This window comes from Adiantum capillus-veneris, chromosome 3 (genome assembly GCF_014529385.1).
Source record: "Adiantum capillus-veneris isolate H3 chromosome 3, ASM1452938v2, whole genome shotgun sequence".
Classification (NCBI taxonomy): Eukaryota; Viridiplantae; Streptophyta; class Polypodiopsida; order Polypodiales; family Pteridaceae; genus Adiantum; species Adiantum capillus-veneris.
Genome location: NC_140933.1, coordinates 147,411,796 through 147,425,748, shown reverse-complemented (window position 1 = coordinate 147,425,748; position 13,953 = coordinate 147,411,796). Strand labels below are relative to the sequence as shown.

General features: G+C 42.6%; 1 protein-coding gene across 1 annotated transcript; it reads left to right on the top strand.

Annotated features, from left to right (window-relative positions):
• The first annotated feature begins 3,905 nt into the window (after positions 1 to 3,905).
• On the top strand, positions 3,906 to 12,130 carry LOC147461890 (nuclease). Its single transcript, XM_086509354.1, has 2 exons — positions 3,906 to 4,313; positions 10,612 to 12,130. The coding sequence occupies exons 1-2, from the start codon at positions 4,148 to 4,150 to the stop codon at positions 11,640 to 11,642; spliced, it is 1,197 nt and encodes a 398-aa protein (XP_086365480.1). The 5' UTR covers positions 3,906 to 4,147; the 3' UTR covers positions 11,643 to 12,130.
• The last annotated feature ends 1,823 nt before the right edge of the window (positions 12,131 to 13,953 follow it).

The window sequence follows — 13,953 nt, the reverse complement described above, 5'->3', positions numbered from 1 at the left end:
TGGTCTCACAATGTCGATGGCAAGGGCTCATTGGGTGCAAGCAGCCATTCTCATGGTTATTGGGTGCAACCAGCCATTCTCATGGTTATTCTAGTCGAGCTTCCTCTTAAGGAGTTGAGTTACCTCTTGAATTAAAGAGCTATGTGATTCTCACTTTGGATGCGAGGAGTCACAAGATCCATTCCCGTTAGATAAATCTTTGAGATCTCTTGTGTGACGAAGTTCAAAGCTCATCGAGGTCTCTTGCAATTTTTTTTGAAGACCTTCATAATTTCATGTTGTTCTTTCTCGAGCCAATTTGAGGGCTTCAAAACTTCTCTTCTCTTCTTAAGCCACAATTGGATTCTTTCAAAACCCTTCCAAAGATCGCCGATGTCAAACACCATCTTCTTGATTTCTTCAATCGCTTCTTATTAATTTCTTCAACAATCACTTCGTCTGCTTCTTATTCCTTACAAGCTCATAGTGAATTTAGTGACTACTACTCAAGAATTTACCATAACAATTTAGTGGTCGATAAGCACGATTAAAAAATGTTGATTGTAGATTTAATTTATGCTAATCAAAATTTAATTTTGTGAATCTGGTTTGCACGATTAAGCTTCGTCTTCAATAATCCAAAATGTTCAGTTGTCAATTTCTTGAGCCATTTGCTATGATACCATTGTTGTCCGATTGGAGGGGAGAAACACCACTAAATTAGAAACCACAAAAGCTCTACACACAATTAAACATCACTTTCAAGCTTTCCAAATCGGATCTACACATGTTAGATGCAAACTTTACACACACCACCAATCAACTATCACACATTAGGATAGAATGCTTAGCAAGATGTTGACAACATGTATGTGTTAAAACACATAGAATAGAGGGAGAAGAAGAATTTTCACAAGAATGGCCTAATCCTAGCTCCCAAAGGCACAAGTCTCTTTGCACTTGGATACTTGATTTTATTAAAAAGTAACATGCCAATTTTAAGCGCCTCATTACAAGCATGTCATTCTTATACACATATTTACAAGAGGCACTTCCCATGCACATTATTTTTGGACTACCTTATTCAAGGCTAAGTTTATGTACATACTAAATTATTGGGTGGTGGCCATGACATCAACTATAACAAAATGTGAAACTTCTCTGTAAACCTCCTCCAATCTACAATTCAATCATCCAAACATTAGTTAAACCACTAACCACAGGACCGATGACCAGGTATAAACAAAGCCAACCGTCAGAGAATCTAGTACTTACTTTAGTTTCAATGAAATTTAGTACTTACTTAAAATTCAATGGAATTTAACTTATGTAAGGAGAGACTTTTACCTTAAGAAAACTCTCTACAGGAGACTAGAGGTTGTGCCGGACTGATTTCATTGCACATTTGCTTGGAGCTAGTCCCCCCCTCTAAAAGGGCTTATATTATAATTCTCTCTCAAAGAGAGCTTTGATTACAACACAACTTGTGCTCTTGCAGAGCTTTCCTCAAACCAAGTAGATAGTGTTCTTCAAGATTCCATGGTGTAACCCTCCTTCCCAAGCCCTAAACACCCTAGTAGGGAGAAAGAACTACAAGGGAAGAGGTAGATGAGAGTGAAAGAAATATTTTTCAAGCAAGAGTAATAGTATATACTTACTCCATGAGCAACCTCTTAGCATAGCTTAGAATAATAGAGTAGGAGATGGAGAAGAAGAAGAAAATCTTTTGCTTGCTTGGATTTGGATCCATAGCCAAGAGAGAGTACTTCGGATTAGCCTCAATGGAGCACTTGGGAAAAAAATGAGAGAGTGAGAGAGAATGCTAACCAAAACCCCACAAGGCCTCTCATTTTGCTATCTTCCAAACTTGCCAAATTTCTAAACGGAATGCTTAATGCTTGGACCAATGAAAACTAAAGTCTAAAAATGCAACTCTATGCTTATGCTGACACTTGCCCCTCCTTGCTATCTTGAAAAGAACTCGCCACCTTCTCTTTTGAATTGTGTCTGGTAAGGGTGCACTCACACACATACACACCCCAACTTGCACAACTTCACAAAAGCAAGTGCACACTACATTGGACATGTGGCCTGGCCAAGCTTAGAAGAGAAGGACTAGAGTCAACTTTTTAAATGAGGAAGTACTGATCTAACCTTAGACTCTAACTTGTTGAAATAATGCAACACTATAACTGTGACAACAACGTACTTTTGGACGATAAATTTTTTATGGCAATTAATGGAAAGCTTTAGAGTCCCATTACCTATCATTTTTTTGTAAATTTTTGATTGTATAACTCATTTTTATTAACAAGGGTCAATGGACCTCAAGGCTGTGATGATTTGTGACTTCTTCATGAGCCTAAGCGTAGTAGGACAATAATTTCACCCAATCCTTAGGTATGAAAGTAAGTTTTATCCATTGGAAATAGGCCAATTTCTCAAGAGAAGCAACATGTTGACAGAGAGCCAATCTAGTAATTACAAGCCATGATTTCTCATGTCCAAAGTGTTTGCTTCCATAGTCCGTTTTGCACATTGCTAATCTGTGTTGCTTGCTCTTCACTTTACTTTACTCACATTGCATGATACATGTTGGTCGCTGATAGGCTTCTCGTGAGCTAAAGTGATGGTTAAGTGATTAATTTGAAATATTTTGCATAATTTTTGATTGGAGAAGGGTTATAGAGGCAATGCTATAATGTTAGGGGCCTTTTGGATCGTATTTGAGCACTTTAAAAATGTTGAATTGCGACTTTGAGCATGTTCATAATGATGTTTTGGTAGCTTGAGTAGGGGACCTATGATTAGCATAACCTTCCCCTTTTGTTTTGCTGCATTTCGAGTCCCTTTTTTCGTAGAAACACCAAATTTTGGAAGTAGAATGCATAGTGAGATTGTATGCCATTGATCCCAATTTGTTGATTTTGATTGATTTAGTGCGGATATGTAATTTTGTCGAGCTTGACATGATGATGTAGTCTCTGTGCCCCATTCGGGTTGACTCTTGAGGTATTGACATTGGGTATGTTAGTGCTTAGACAACTATGCTACATTATCCATCGCTACAACCTACTCATAGTTAACCCTGACTTTTGATAGAAAGGGAGGAAATATGCCAAGGGAGTTTCAACATGTAAATGGCGGAGTATCCTTTGCTATTTTCTCCCTCTCTAAGCTATAGTTTGTGACTCTCTCTCTCTCTCTCTCTCTCTCTTTGTGTGTGTGTGTGTGTGTCCACCTGGAGTGAAAGGCAATGCTTACGCTCGAGATGCCTTGTTTTAGATGTTGTCCACATCTTGGGTAGGTTGTCAACATGCATGATAAGTTCCTTGAAGAGTGTAGAAAAAGTGCATTTAGTGAGCAATAATAAAGGGCCAACTTTTGTTCTTCAGTTGGACCTCTGGTTTTAGTTCCCGCTATGGACGAATTGGTTGGCTTTTTTGCTTGCGAGTGGCAAAGGCCTTAGCATTTGGTTGATTTTTTAAGATACTAAAATGATAGGCTTAAGTGGTATGTGGGTTTTCTATGTAAATTATTGTTGGTTTCTTTAATGGTAAATTTCTAGATGAAAGTAAGAAAATTGAAGCTACATATTAGCCTTGCATTCATTTCCTCTTCTCTCTCTCTCTCTCTCTCTCTCACCCCCACACATATTGTCATACATATTTCGAGATGAAAGTAAGAAAATTGAAGCTACTTATTAGCCTTGCATTCATTTCCTCTTCTCTCTCTCTCTCTCTCTCTCTCTCTCCCCCCCTCTCCCTCCCATCCCCACACATATTGTCATACATAACATTGGTGTAATATCCATGCAGAAATGACATGCACACATGCAAACGTAATGTCATACATACATGTGTAACATTGAGTCTAAGCATAATAAATTCAAAGGCTTTGGACAAAAGACATATGCTACGTGGTGCAGAGTGACTGAGGGCCATTTTTGAGGAGAAAAATTTGCGTCCTTCATAGCAGAGCTCATCTTTTGATGAAGTCTTCGTAGGATCCTCGGACACCAAACCCATTTAGCTTCCAGCTCGCCGAGCAAGAGGGTTGTCCACCGCTCTGTGTGACAGACAAGCAAGGCAGAAGAGGAGATTGGTCTGAATGTGAACCGCCTCTTAGCAAGCTCAGCTCGGAAGACTTGAATACAATCTCTGCAGCTATGGCTCCGTCTCCGGCTCTCACAAAAGTTAGGAAGAGAAAGAGAAGCCAACATGACAAGCTCGACTCTTCGTTCGATATCCCTGAGGCTCCTTCTCAACGTTTGATAGAAACCGAGTGGTGGCACGACCTTGTGCAAAGGCTCTCTCCAAGTCTCAAAGATTTAGGTTAGACCTCTCTCTGTTTCTCTCTCTCTCTCACACACACACACACACACACACACACACACACACACACACACACACACACACACACACACACGCGCGCGCGCAGGTATGCAAGGATTTTTACTCTTCTTCTGTGTTTTTAAGTTTGGTCTCACACTTTATTCTTGCGTTCTTTTGCTTTTTGTGCACACGCTTGACGGGGTGTGCTTGCTTTGTCTCTCCTGAAGTGTCTTTGTTTGCCTGCTTTTTTCATTCCTTGTTTTCTTTTATTGTTTCCCTTGTTTCTGTGGTGCCAATTCTAAGTGGTGGTGGTATCGATGGAGGGTGGTGAGTGATGGAGGGTGGTTAGCGCATTTATTTTTAAAAAGTCATTCTGTAGAGACTTTTTGAAGCAAATGTGCTAAACACCTGAAAACTTCTAGCTGAGGATGAACAATAACAATAGAACCAAGTTGAAATAGAAGCTACCATGGATATCTGAACATTGACAGAACAGTCTCTATACCCCCGATATTGGAACAAACAACTTGCCAGCATACCATCTTGAGCACCATTTTCCTTATAGAACCGCGGACACTTCTGTCCAAGTTGAATGTGGAACATTTTCCTTGCCAGGTGCATATGTGCCTTGAACTCTCAGGTCCAAGTATAGCTGAATTGAATTGCAACACGCAGGCCCAAATCATGTGTTGGGAGCACCTCTCGCCCATCTTTGCTGCTCGTGTGCCTCTCTCTGGCTGAAGCATGTTGTGGCACCTACCAATGAACTACACGGCTGGAGCTTTTGCTAGTGTGGTCTTCACCATGCCGACAGATTCCGTGGAGCCCTTGGTGGAGTCATTGTCATCACTACAGTCGTCCTTCTGCAACACACATAGGTTCTCGAGGAGAATCTGACAAAGCAGTCAAGATTTTGTTTGTCAAAGAATCTTCGTGTCCGTGCTTATTAGTCACTCCCACCTGCACATTGGGCGTGCTTCCGCTCCCGTCTTCATCGCTCTGTCTTAAGTTGCATAAGCCGTAAAGAATCCAAGAAAGGAGGGGGGGGGGGGGGGGGGGGGGGGCGGGCGCTCCACCTTGAAATGCCAGCCATGGACAAATTTCCGGTAGGGGAGTTTGACAGAGCGGAGTAAAAATGTCAATTGTAGTTTGATAAGTGTGAAAAAGATTGATGAAGTACTCCCAGAACCCGAAATATATGAAGCATCTGAATACTTTCTCGATGGATGAGATTCACTCGAGATGGCGAGAGGCCATTGATTCTCCTCTCAGGTCGGGAAGAAAGCTGAAAGGACAGATGAGTGCAGAAAAGTGAAAACTGTACTCGCAGAAAGAGCTTGACAAAGCTCTTGACATGAAGATGAACTAGATAATGAAAGGCTTGAAGCACCCTCGGAAGAAGAGAGTCGGCGGAATTTCTTGGTCATTTGGGCCGGAAGTCGACTTTCGAGGCGGTAAGAAGACCCAAGAAGCGTGTTCGTTTCGAGGATGACTTAGATTTTTCTTCGTCTTCAAAGAGTTCCGACAGTTCGTCGTTCTCTAGTTCCAGTGAGGATGAGAAAAGGCGGAAGAAGCGGAGAAAAAGCAAGAAAAGTAGATTTGTGAAAAAGTCTAGGAGGCATGGGGGACCATCTAGCAGTTCGGAGGAGGAGAGCTCGTCCTCTTTTGAAAGTGATCAAATGAGCAAGAAGACCAAAGAGTTCAAGGAAGGGGGTCTTGCCAGGTTTGAGACATTTTCAGGCTACCAAGACACCCATCGAGCCCTTGAGTTTCTACAACAGCTTGATGTCGCCTTCTTTGGAGATGGGTTCACGGAACACCACAAGCGAAGGTCGGCATCTTACTTAAAAGGAAATGCACAATCATGGTGGTCTACTCTATTGTTATGCAGAGAAGCACTTGCGACATGGCTAAAATTCAAGAAAATTGTCACGTCAACTTGGATATCAGACGAATATGAAAGAGATGTCATCACGGCTTGGCATCAACCGAGGATGACTAAGAAAGACAGGTTGGATGACTATTGTCACAGGTTTTGGGATACTTTGCCAGTGTCCTCGCTTCGGAAGATTACTTTGAGGGACCGGATTGAGTGGTTTTGCTGTGCTTTGCCAAAAGGGATTTGAGAGAACTGTCTAGAACAGAAGTCCGACTCTATTCAGAGACTTATGGGCATTTTTACTTGGAATGGGGAACGGGGAACAACAACCGGTAGGAAATGCCATTCCCTGTTTTGGATACTCGTCTCTAAAACACGGAATGGGGATTCGGAATGGGAAGCTAGATTGGGAATGGGGAACGGCCACCTGACTGTAACTATGCTTATGGGACATGCTAAGCAAGGATTTGGAATGCATGTCGGCTCATTGACTTATCCTACGGACATGATAATATTAACCTCAGTAGGGTAAGAGTGATGAATCAGGGGAACCAGATGACAACTCATCACAGGATTCCGGAGCAGTAAGAGAATCAGATGGTATCGCATTCAAGGGTATCGACGAACTAAGGGAACCATATGCTACCAATAGGTCACAAGGCACAAGAAAAGAGAAAGGTAAGCTAGGTCCACTGGATAATTTGGCTAAGGGTACTTTTTGGCCCTCGGTGCAAAGTAGATGGAGGAGGAGAACTTTGCAAATTCTCTTCAAATAGATTTGTACCAAGCTTTTGGGCTATTGTCGCCAGGAGGTGTATTTTTCCTGTTGCCTTTCGTAAATAAGTACTATATATTTTTATTTATTTTTATTTTTACTTGTTTTCTGCGGAACCCTTGAAAAGGTGCAAGTGGACATTGCATGGCCAGTGTGAAATGGCTACGGCCGAATAGGTTTCTCACATCGGGAGTCTGGGGCGGTCAGTCTAGGGTTGGTCAGGCCAGTTAGCACTTAATTCTGATGATCATGGAAGCCTGTGCGCGCCAAATGAAGTCTGGGCCACTCGGAAAGTCACAACTTTATAAGCTAGTGGGGACTAGAGAATTAACTCAAAAGGGGCAAACTGGACACATGGCGGTTCCAGGTGGATTTTCCACTTCCATCAGCAAGAGGGGGCGCCCAATTTGAGAGAGGAGGTTGATTTTTTTCATTAAGTGACCTACAGTGTGTGTGAGTAGTGGGTGCAGGTCTACAGCTTTAATGGAAAGCTTGCCTTCTCCTCTGTCTCATGTAGTGCGATGACTTGCTCTCGTGCATCTCTCTCCCCTTTGGCACATATGGTAATGCCCCACTAGTTGGGCTACTCAGATGAATATGTACAGTTTTGGGGGTTTATGCGCGTTTGCCAAGGCAAGAGCCTTTTGAACAGGAACCGTATTAGCTAATTGCTAATCCCCCACAGGTACGCACAGTTCCATCGCGAAAGATTGCGAGTTTGGAGAGTTTCTCGTGTGAAAACTCGTCCAATTTACAGGGGAACTGTCCCATTGCGTGCGGGAACCCTTGGGACACACGTAGGCGTGTTCGCTCCACTAAAAACGATGTGAAACAGGGAATTACAGCCTGCTGTGTTTTTTTGCTGGTTCAGGGTTTCGCACCTAAACTGCAAGGGAACACGAGGGGAGCCTCGTGAGAGCCTTGGGATGCGTGTACAGGCTTTTGGGCACCCGGCAGTGAAAAACAGAGAAATTACAGCCTGCGGAATTTCTGTGACAGCTCACCACAAAGCTTCCAGATAGCGAGGGAATCCGCCCTAGATAGGTACTTTTGACCTACAGGGGTTTTTGCGTCGTTATGTTGCCGAAATGAGGTCGAAAACCTGCGTTTTCAGCCCTTGCCAGGTTTGAACAGCTTTGTGAAAGCTTGTACTAAGTGGTCGGATCGTCTACCTTGAAATCAATAAAGAAATACCGAAAGGGGCGCCAGTCTTTGGGGCCTACAGGGTGTCGGTCTCGTGTGCACAGTGACATTCTAGTCGCTGGACGCAACTGTGTTCTCTTTCCTTCTCAGTGCTCTGTGTAAAGTTAACGGGTAATTGAAATAGTACGGCTCTCTACGTTGTACAGGCCGGTTACAACTACTGGCAGTGTCTATGCCAAAAGTTACCGACGAATCAGTTGGTTGAATTTGGTGCAGTGCAGACTACAGAAGATGGCAACCACTCCACTCCTTTGTCACAAATTTCCTAGATTGAATAAACTCATTAATTTCTCGTTGAGATTCTAGGGTACTGACAGGCTAACAATATTGAACGACTTTATGAACAGATGTGCATTGATTTGGAAATTTCCTTAATTGAATTAAAAACATGCGCTCTTTCACGTGTGTATTATTAGAGACATGTAGAGAAAGATGAAATGTCCGCAACATTTTGTCCGATGAATGATTTGAACTTAGTGCATCTAGACATTTGCTAGAGATCAGTGAGATCTGGACGTGATTGGCTAAGTGAACTGAATGAGATTCTAGTGTATCAAGTTGTCTATCTGGATGAGATGACAGGATATTGGTGTAAGTGCATCAAGAGTTCCGGAAGGGTGAGATGACTGCATCAAGAGTTCTGGATGGAGTGAGATGGTTGGGTTGAGTAATTGAAACAAAAGTGTTCCGTGTGAACTAAGTGTCTGAAATTTGTGAATTGCATGCTATGTGGATGTACTGTCTTGTGGGGATGGTCATGGGCACGGTTTGCTTGGTTGAAATGTGAAATGAAAGGATATGAATCTAATAGTAACAAGATTTAGTAGATCAAGACATCCGTGAAAGATCAGGATCTGTATCTCAGATCCTCGACAAAAATGTGATGTGATCAATGATTAATGTCTTTGTAGAAGTGCTGTATTGGTGGAGTCTGGTGCATGAGTACATATAGTCAGTGTCTACCAAAGAAAGTTTCTGTCCTTCGGTTGTTTTTGCAGGTGTAATCAAGGATGATTACAATTCTTTCAAGAGGGGGGAATGTCACAAAGTGAGGACGTGTGACATTTCCCCTGGAAGAGAAATGGCTGAGTGGACAAGAGAAACTGAGCCAACCAAGTGAAAGAACTTATGGAGCACTGGTTGAGGGCCTAAAACCCTAACAACCAGAAGCTTGAAGTTTGAGGCTGATTTTCGTAAAACGCGCTGACATGCTGACGTGGCAAGCAGTACAAACGATGACATGGCAGTATTGTACGGATTTCTTGCGTTTTGCGTTGAGGATGCCACGTGGCAGGCTTTGCGGGTTTTCACAAAAAGCATTGGCTATTTTGGGCATATTTCAGCGCTAGCTTTTGGGAGTTGATGCTTTTGGGATTTTGTGCTTTTGGGCAACCCTTGTACGTAGAGGACCCTCGGAAGTTATACTGTTGCGAGTATAATAATAAAGAAATACCGAAAGGGGTGCCAATTTTTGGGGCAAGTGCATTTGGACGCGGAACTCCACCTTGCCGTTTCAACTCTCTCTCTCTCTCTCTCTCTCTCGTAAAGTTCAATGATTTTTTTGCAGTTTTTGTTGGTGTGTTGCTATTGATTTCTCGCTTGGAGTGTCCAAGCTTGTAACTCTTCGCCCCCCCCCCCCCCCCCCCCCCCCCCCTCCCTCCCGGGCCCCCTTGTTAGGCAGATTGGTTGCCACGACATCCTTTTGTGAGAGCAGGAGGGAATGTCACATCCATATGGGCTCGGGAGTCGGTATGCCACGTGGACATGCTACTACGACGCAGAGCCAAACCCCCAATTTAGGTAAGCCTAGGGGATTCTATGCCGATACCTTTGTGAGCCTATCCATAGGACCTGCACGTGGATAGATCCATTAGATCTGTTAGAATTCTTGCATAACCCTCTTGCACTAGCAGGCTATTAGCACCGCTGTTTGTATTCATGTACTGAACTGGTATCGTGGAGCATGATGTGCAGGAGCTTGTGAATTTGTCACCCTGTTTGTCTTTGCGATTTATAAAAAGGAGAGCTACTGCCATAGATGCCCTGGTCAGCCTGCAGCCACAAATACCGCCACTAGAGGGGTGGAGTGAGATCACCCAAAGTCCCCTCTATTTATGGCTTTAATCAGCAGAGCCGTTAATTGTTTCAGGGTATCCTTATGATCAGACAAACTGTGGCTTTTCCATGATCTGTTCCTGTTGCTGAAGTCAAAACTATTGTTGTGTTTTATGTGAATTTGCACTTGTTTACTATCGTAGGACGACAGCTAGGAGTGTTTTCTTAACTGCATAGTGTCATGGATGCTCTTATCACTCCGTGAGGGTCACTCCTAATGTTTATCTATGTTCAAAGGGCTACTTCGTGAATGGAAATGCATTGATATCCTGACTTTGTCTCTCATCCTGATCAGTTTGTGCTGTGGTTATTGTTGTTGTTTACAGGAACCCCAGGGCAGGATATTGATTACTTTCGGAGTTTTTTCCGAGTGTCCAGGACAACATTTGACTACATCTGCTCCCTTGTCAGGCAGGATCTGGTGTCAAGACCTCCATCGGGTTTGATCAACATTGAGGGGAGGCTTCTCACAGTTGAAAAGCAAGTAGCTATCGCATTGAGAAGGCTTGGGTCAGGTGACCCACAAGTTTCTGTCGGAGAGCAAGTTGGGGTTGGCCAGTCCACTGTTTCTCAGGTGACATGGCGCTTTGTGGAGTCTATGGAGGAGCGTGGCAAGCATCATTTAAAGTGGCCAGATGCGGAGGAGCTTGACACCATAAAAGCAAGATTTGAGCAGCTTGGTATGCCAGGTTGCTGTGGAGCAATTGATATCACCCACATGGTAATGACATTACCTGCGGTAGAGTCTTCAGCAGACTGGTACGATAGAGAGAAGAACTACAGCATGGCTTTGCAAGTTGTTGTAGACCCAAGCCTTAGGTTTCGAGATATTCTCACGGGATGGCCAGGTGGTATGAATGAGTTGCAATTGATTCGTAATTGTGCTTTCTTTCGGCTTTGTGAGGGCAGACAGCGTCTGCAAGGACCACCTAAGCAGCTATCTGAGGGCAGGCAGATACGTGAATATATTGTTGGAGATCTGGGATATCCTTTGTTGCCATGGCTCTTAACACCTTATCAGGAAAAGGATCTTGCCGGTGCAGCTACAAATAATTTCAATAGAAAACAAGCCGCTGCTGTCTCCATAGCAGAGACTGCTCTAGCCCGTCTCAAAGGAACGTGGCGAATATTGCACAGGGTCATGTGGCGTCCAGATAAACACAAGCTTCCACGGATAGTTTTGGTATGCTGTCTTCTTCATAATATTATTATTGATCAAGGGAATGATGTGCTCCCTGGAGTTGTTCTCCCTGATCATCATGACAAGAGTTACAGGCAGCAGATTTGCCAGTACGTAGACCCTCAAGGGCAGGCCATGAGAGACACTCTAGCGGGATACATGCAGGAGCACAAGTAAACTTATGTCAATCATGTGGAATCTGTGATGGGCTTCAACTATTGGCATCTGTTGCCTAACGTGAGCAGATCGTATTAAAGACTTGTGCATGGAATTGCATTCATGAACTGTAGTCAAATGATCTTTCTCTGGCTCCAATGCTTTAAAATGAGCTTGTTGGAGAAGATTGGATCACTGGTGACATACCTTCGAATCCCGCAGAAAACTCCCACCCAAATTCTTGAGAGTTTTCCAAATATTTTTTAAAAATGGTGAGTTTTCCTTAGAAACCATTGACCAAAGGGTTAGATCCTGAGCCTTATTCTTATTAGACAAGCTGTCTTTTAAGTGGCTGTTTGTGATTCAGGATTCATGCTCCTTTTGTGGTACTGACATTTTGGTATCAATTTCCCTTCTTATAAATTACTTGATTGTAAGCTATGAGATTTGCCGCAAGTTTTTTCAGATGTGGTGGAACATTGTCTCAAATGGTTACAAACAGTTTGGAAGTCCTTGTGTCTTTGAGGCCAGAATTTTACTGAGCATCAGATTTGTAAATATCCTCTTAAGTTGAGACAGCTTTGTTAAGGTATGTGAAGCTCGTGATATAACCTCTGAAATACTGTTGCTTAAAATGGGAGCAATAAAGTTCAAAGAGGCTCCAATCTTACCTTTTGCAGTCATATTTGGGCGCTTTTTATGTTCTAGCTTCCCCGTGGCCAATTTATACTTCGGATACAATATGCTAGCTTCTCTTTATTGTAAAAGACCTGGTTGGCATTTTGTAATGTATAAGCTAGAATTGTTGCTTTCTTGAATGGGAAGGCTCGTTTGCAAACTAATCAAACCTACCAAATTTGGATGGAGTAATGCCCTTTGCAAATGTGCGTATAGAATTGGATGCCAGAAAATGCCATAATGTATCTACTTATAGGAACCATCTAGCAGCATGGACATATTTTACTCTTCCACCACTTAATGGTTTGGATTCTGATTTCAAATCTAATGAAGAAGGTGATTTGATGCCAATGTATGCAAGTCATAATGATGCATTGAGTGACGCTCTTTGTGTGGGAGACAACATTACTACCATGTCGACAAAGAGGTGTTGCACTGCTCTATGGCCAAGTGCAAGACTAGAAAGGCATTGAAAGATGCATGGGGGGATTGTAAGTCTTGTGCTTTGTATCTGGTGAAACGTTATTTCTATGAAAAAGTGAAAGGCAAGGATGATGACTACTATCTTTTCAGAACCCATCTGTGTGTCATTTTGGCATCAAACCTAGTTATGGCCATCAAGTTAATTCGAGCCAGTGCATGGAGTAACCTTTTTAGATTGTGTTTAGAGGTTTATGAAAATATCTTCAATAGCATGCCACTAGACAATAAATGGTATACTCTCTGTAGGACATCTTCCTCAGGATTTTACTTGTAATCATCTGGATTGAGCATTCATGATAACTATCAAGCCTCATGTGGATTTATTTGCTATCATGTCAAGTGTACTAATATTTTTTGCCTTCTGCACGTATGCATGTTGAAGAAAGCATTGTAACCTTCACAGAAGATTGAGTACCCCTAGCACGCCTCTAAACGGCAAAATTAAGGTAGAAGCGACAAAACATCAAACTACATCTCACAAAACTAAACCACGAGCCACATAGAGAGGTACCTAGATACCACCAAAACATTGCAACTAGCCGTATTGTTTTCCACATCATCAAAACAATGCAGTAGTCGAATTTTATGAAATTGTAAAATTGGAACATTATTGTATCCCAAAAGTGATTGATTTGGCAATCCAAAATTATATTACATTACTATATTTATTGCAAAATCACCACCAATGGTAAATATTTCACATTAGTTTTACATAGGTATACAATGCGACTCTGGATAAAGTGGTGCAAGCACATTTTTCATCATCGCTGCGAGGCCAACAAAAATCAGTTCCAGCTCTTGCATATACCTCAGGCCATGTAAGGAATCCTAGACCCTCCCATTTCATCATGATGGATGATAATGTTGTCCTCCCTCCCTTTCTTTGGTCCCTTCCATTTGCATGAAAACGTGAGTTGGGTCTTTAGCTTTATACCAATCCACCTGGTATCTGCCCAACATTGTCTCCACATATTCCGTAGGTTGCTTTGTGATTTCAGGAAAGATAATGTATGTGTCCTCCCAATTGTCCATATGCTTGTACCAACTATCATCTATATTGCTTCCACAGTATTATTGGTGTAGCACAACAAAGAAGGCATGCATTGCCTTGGCTTGCCACCTTGGAAAAGATACCTCACCATTTCATATCCCTCATGAGTAGCCTATCCAC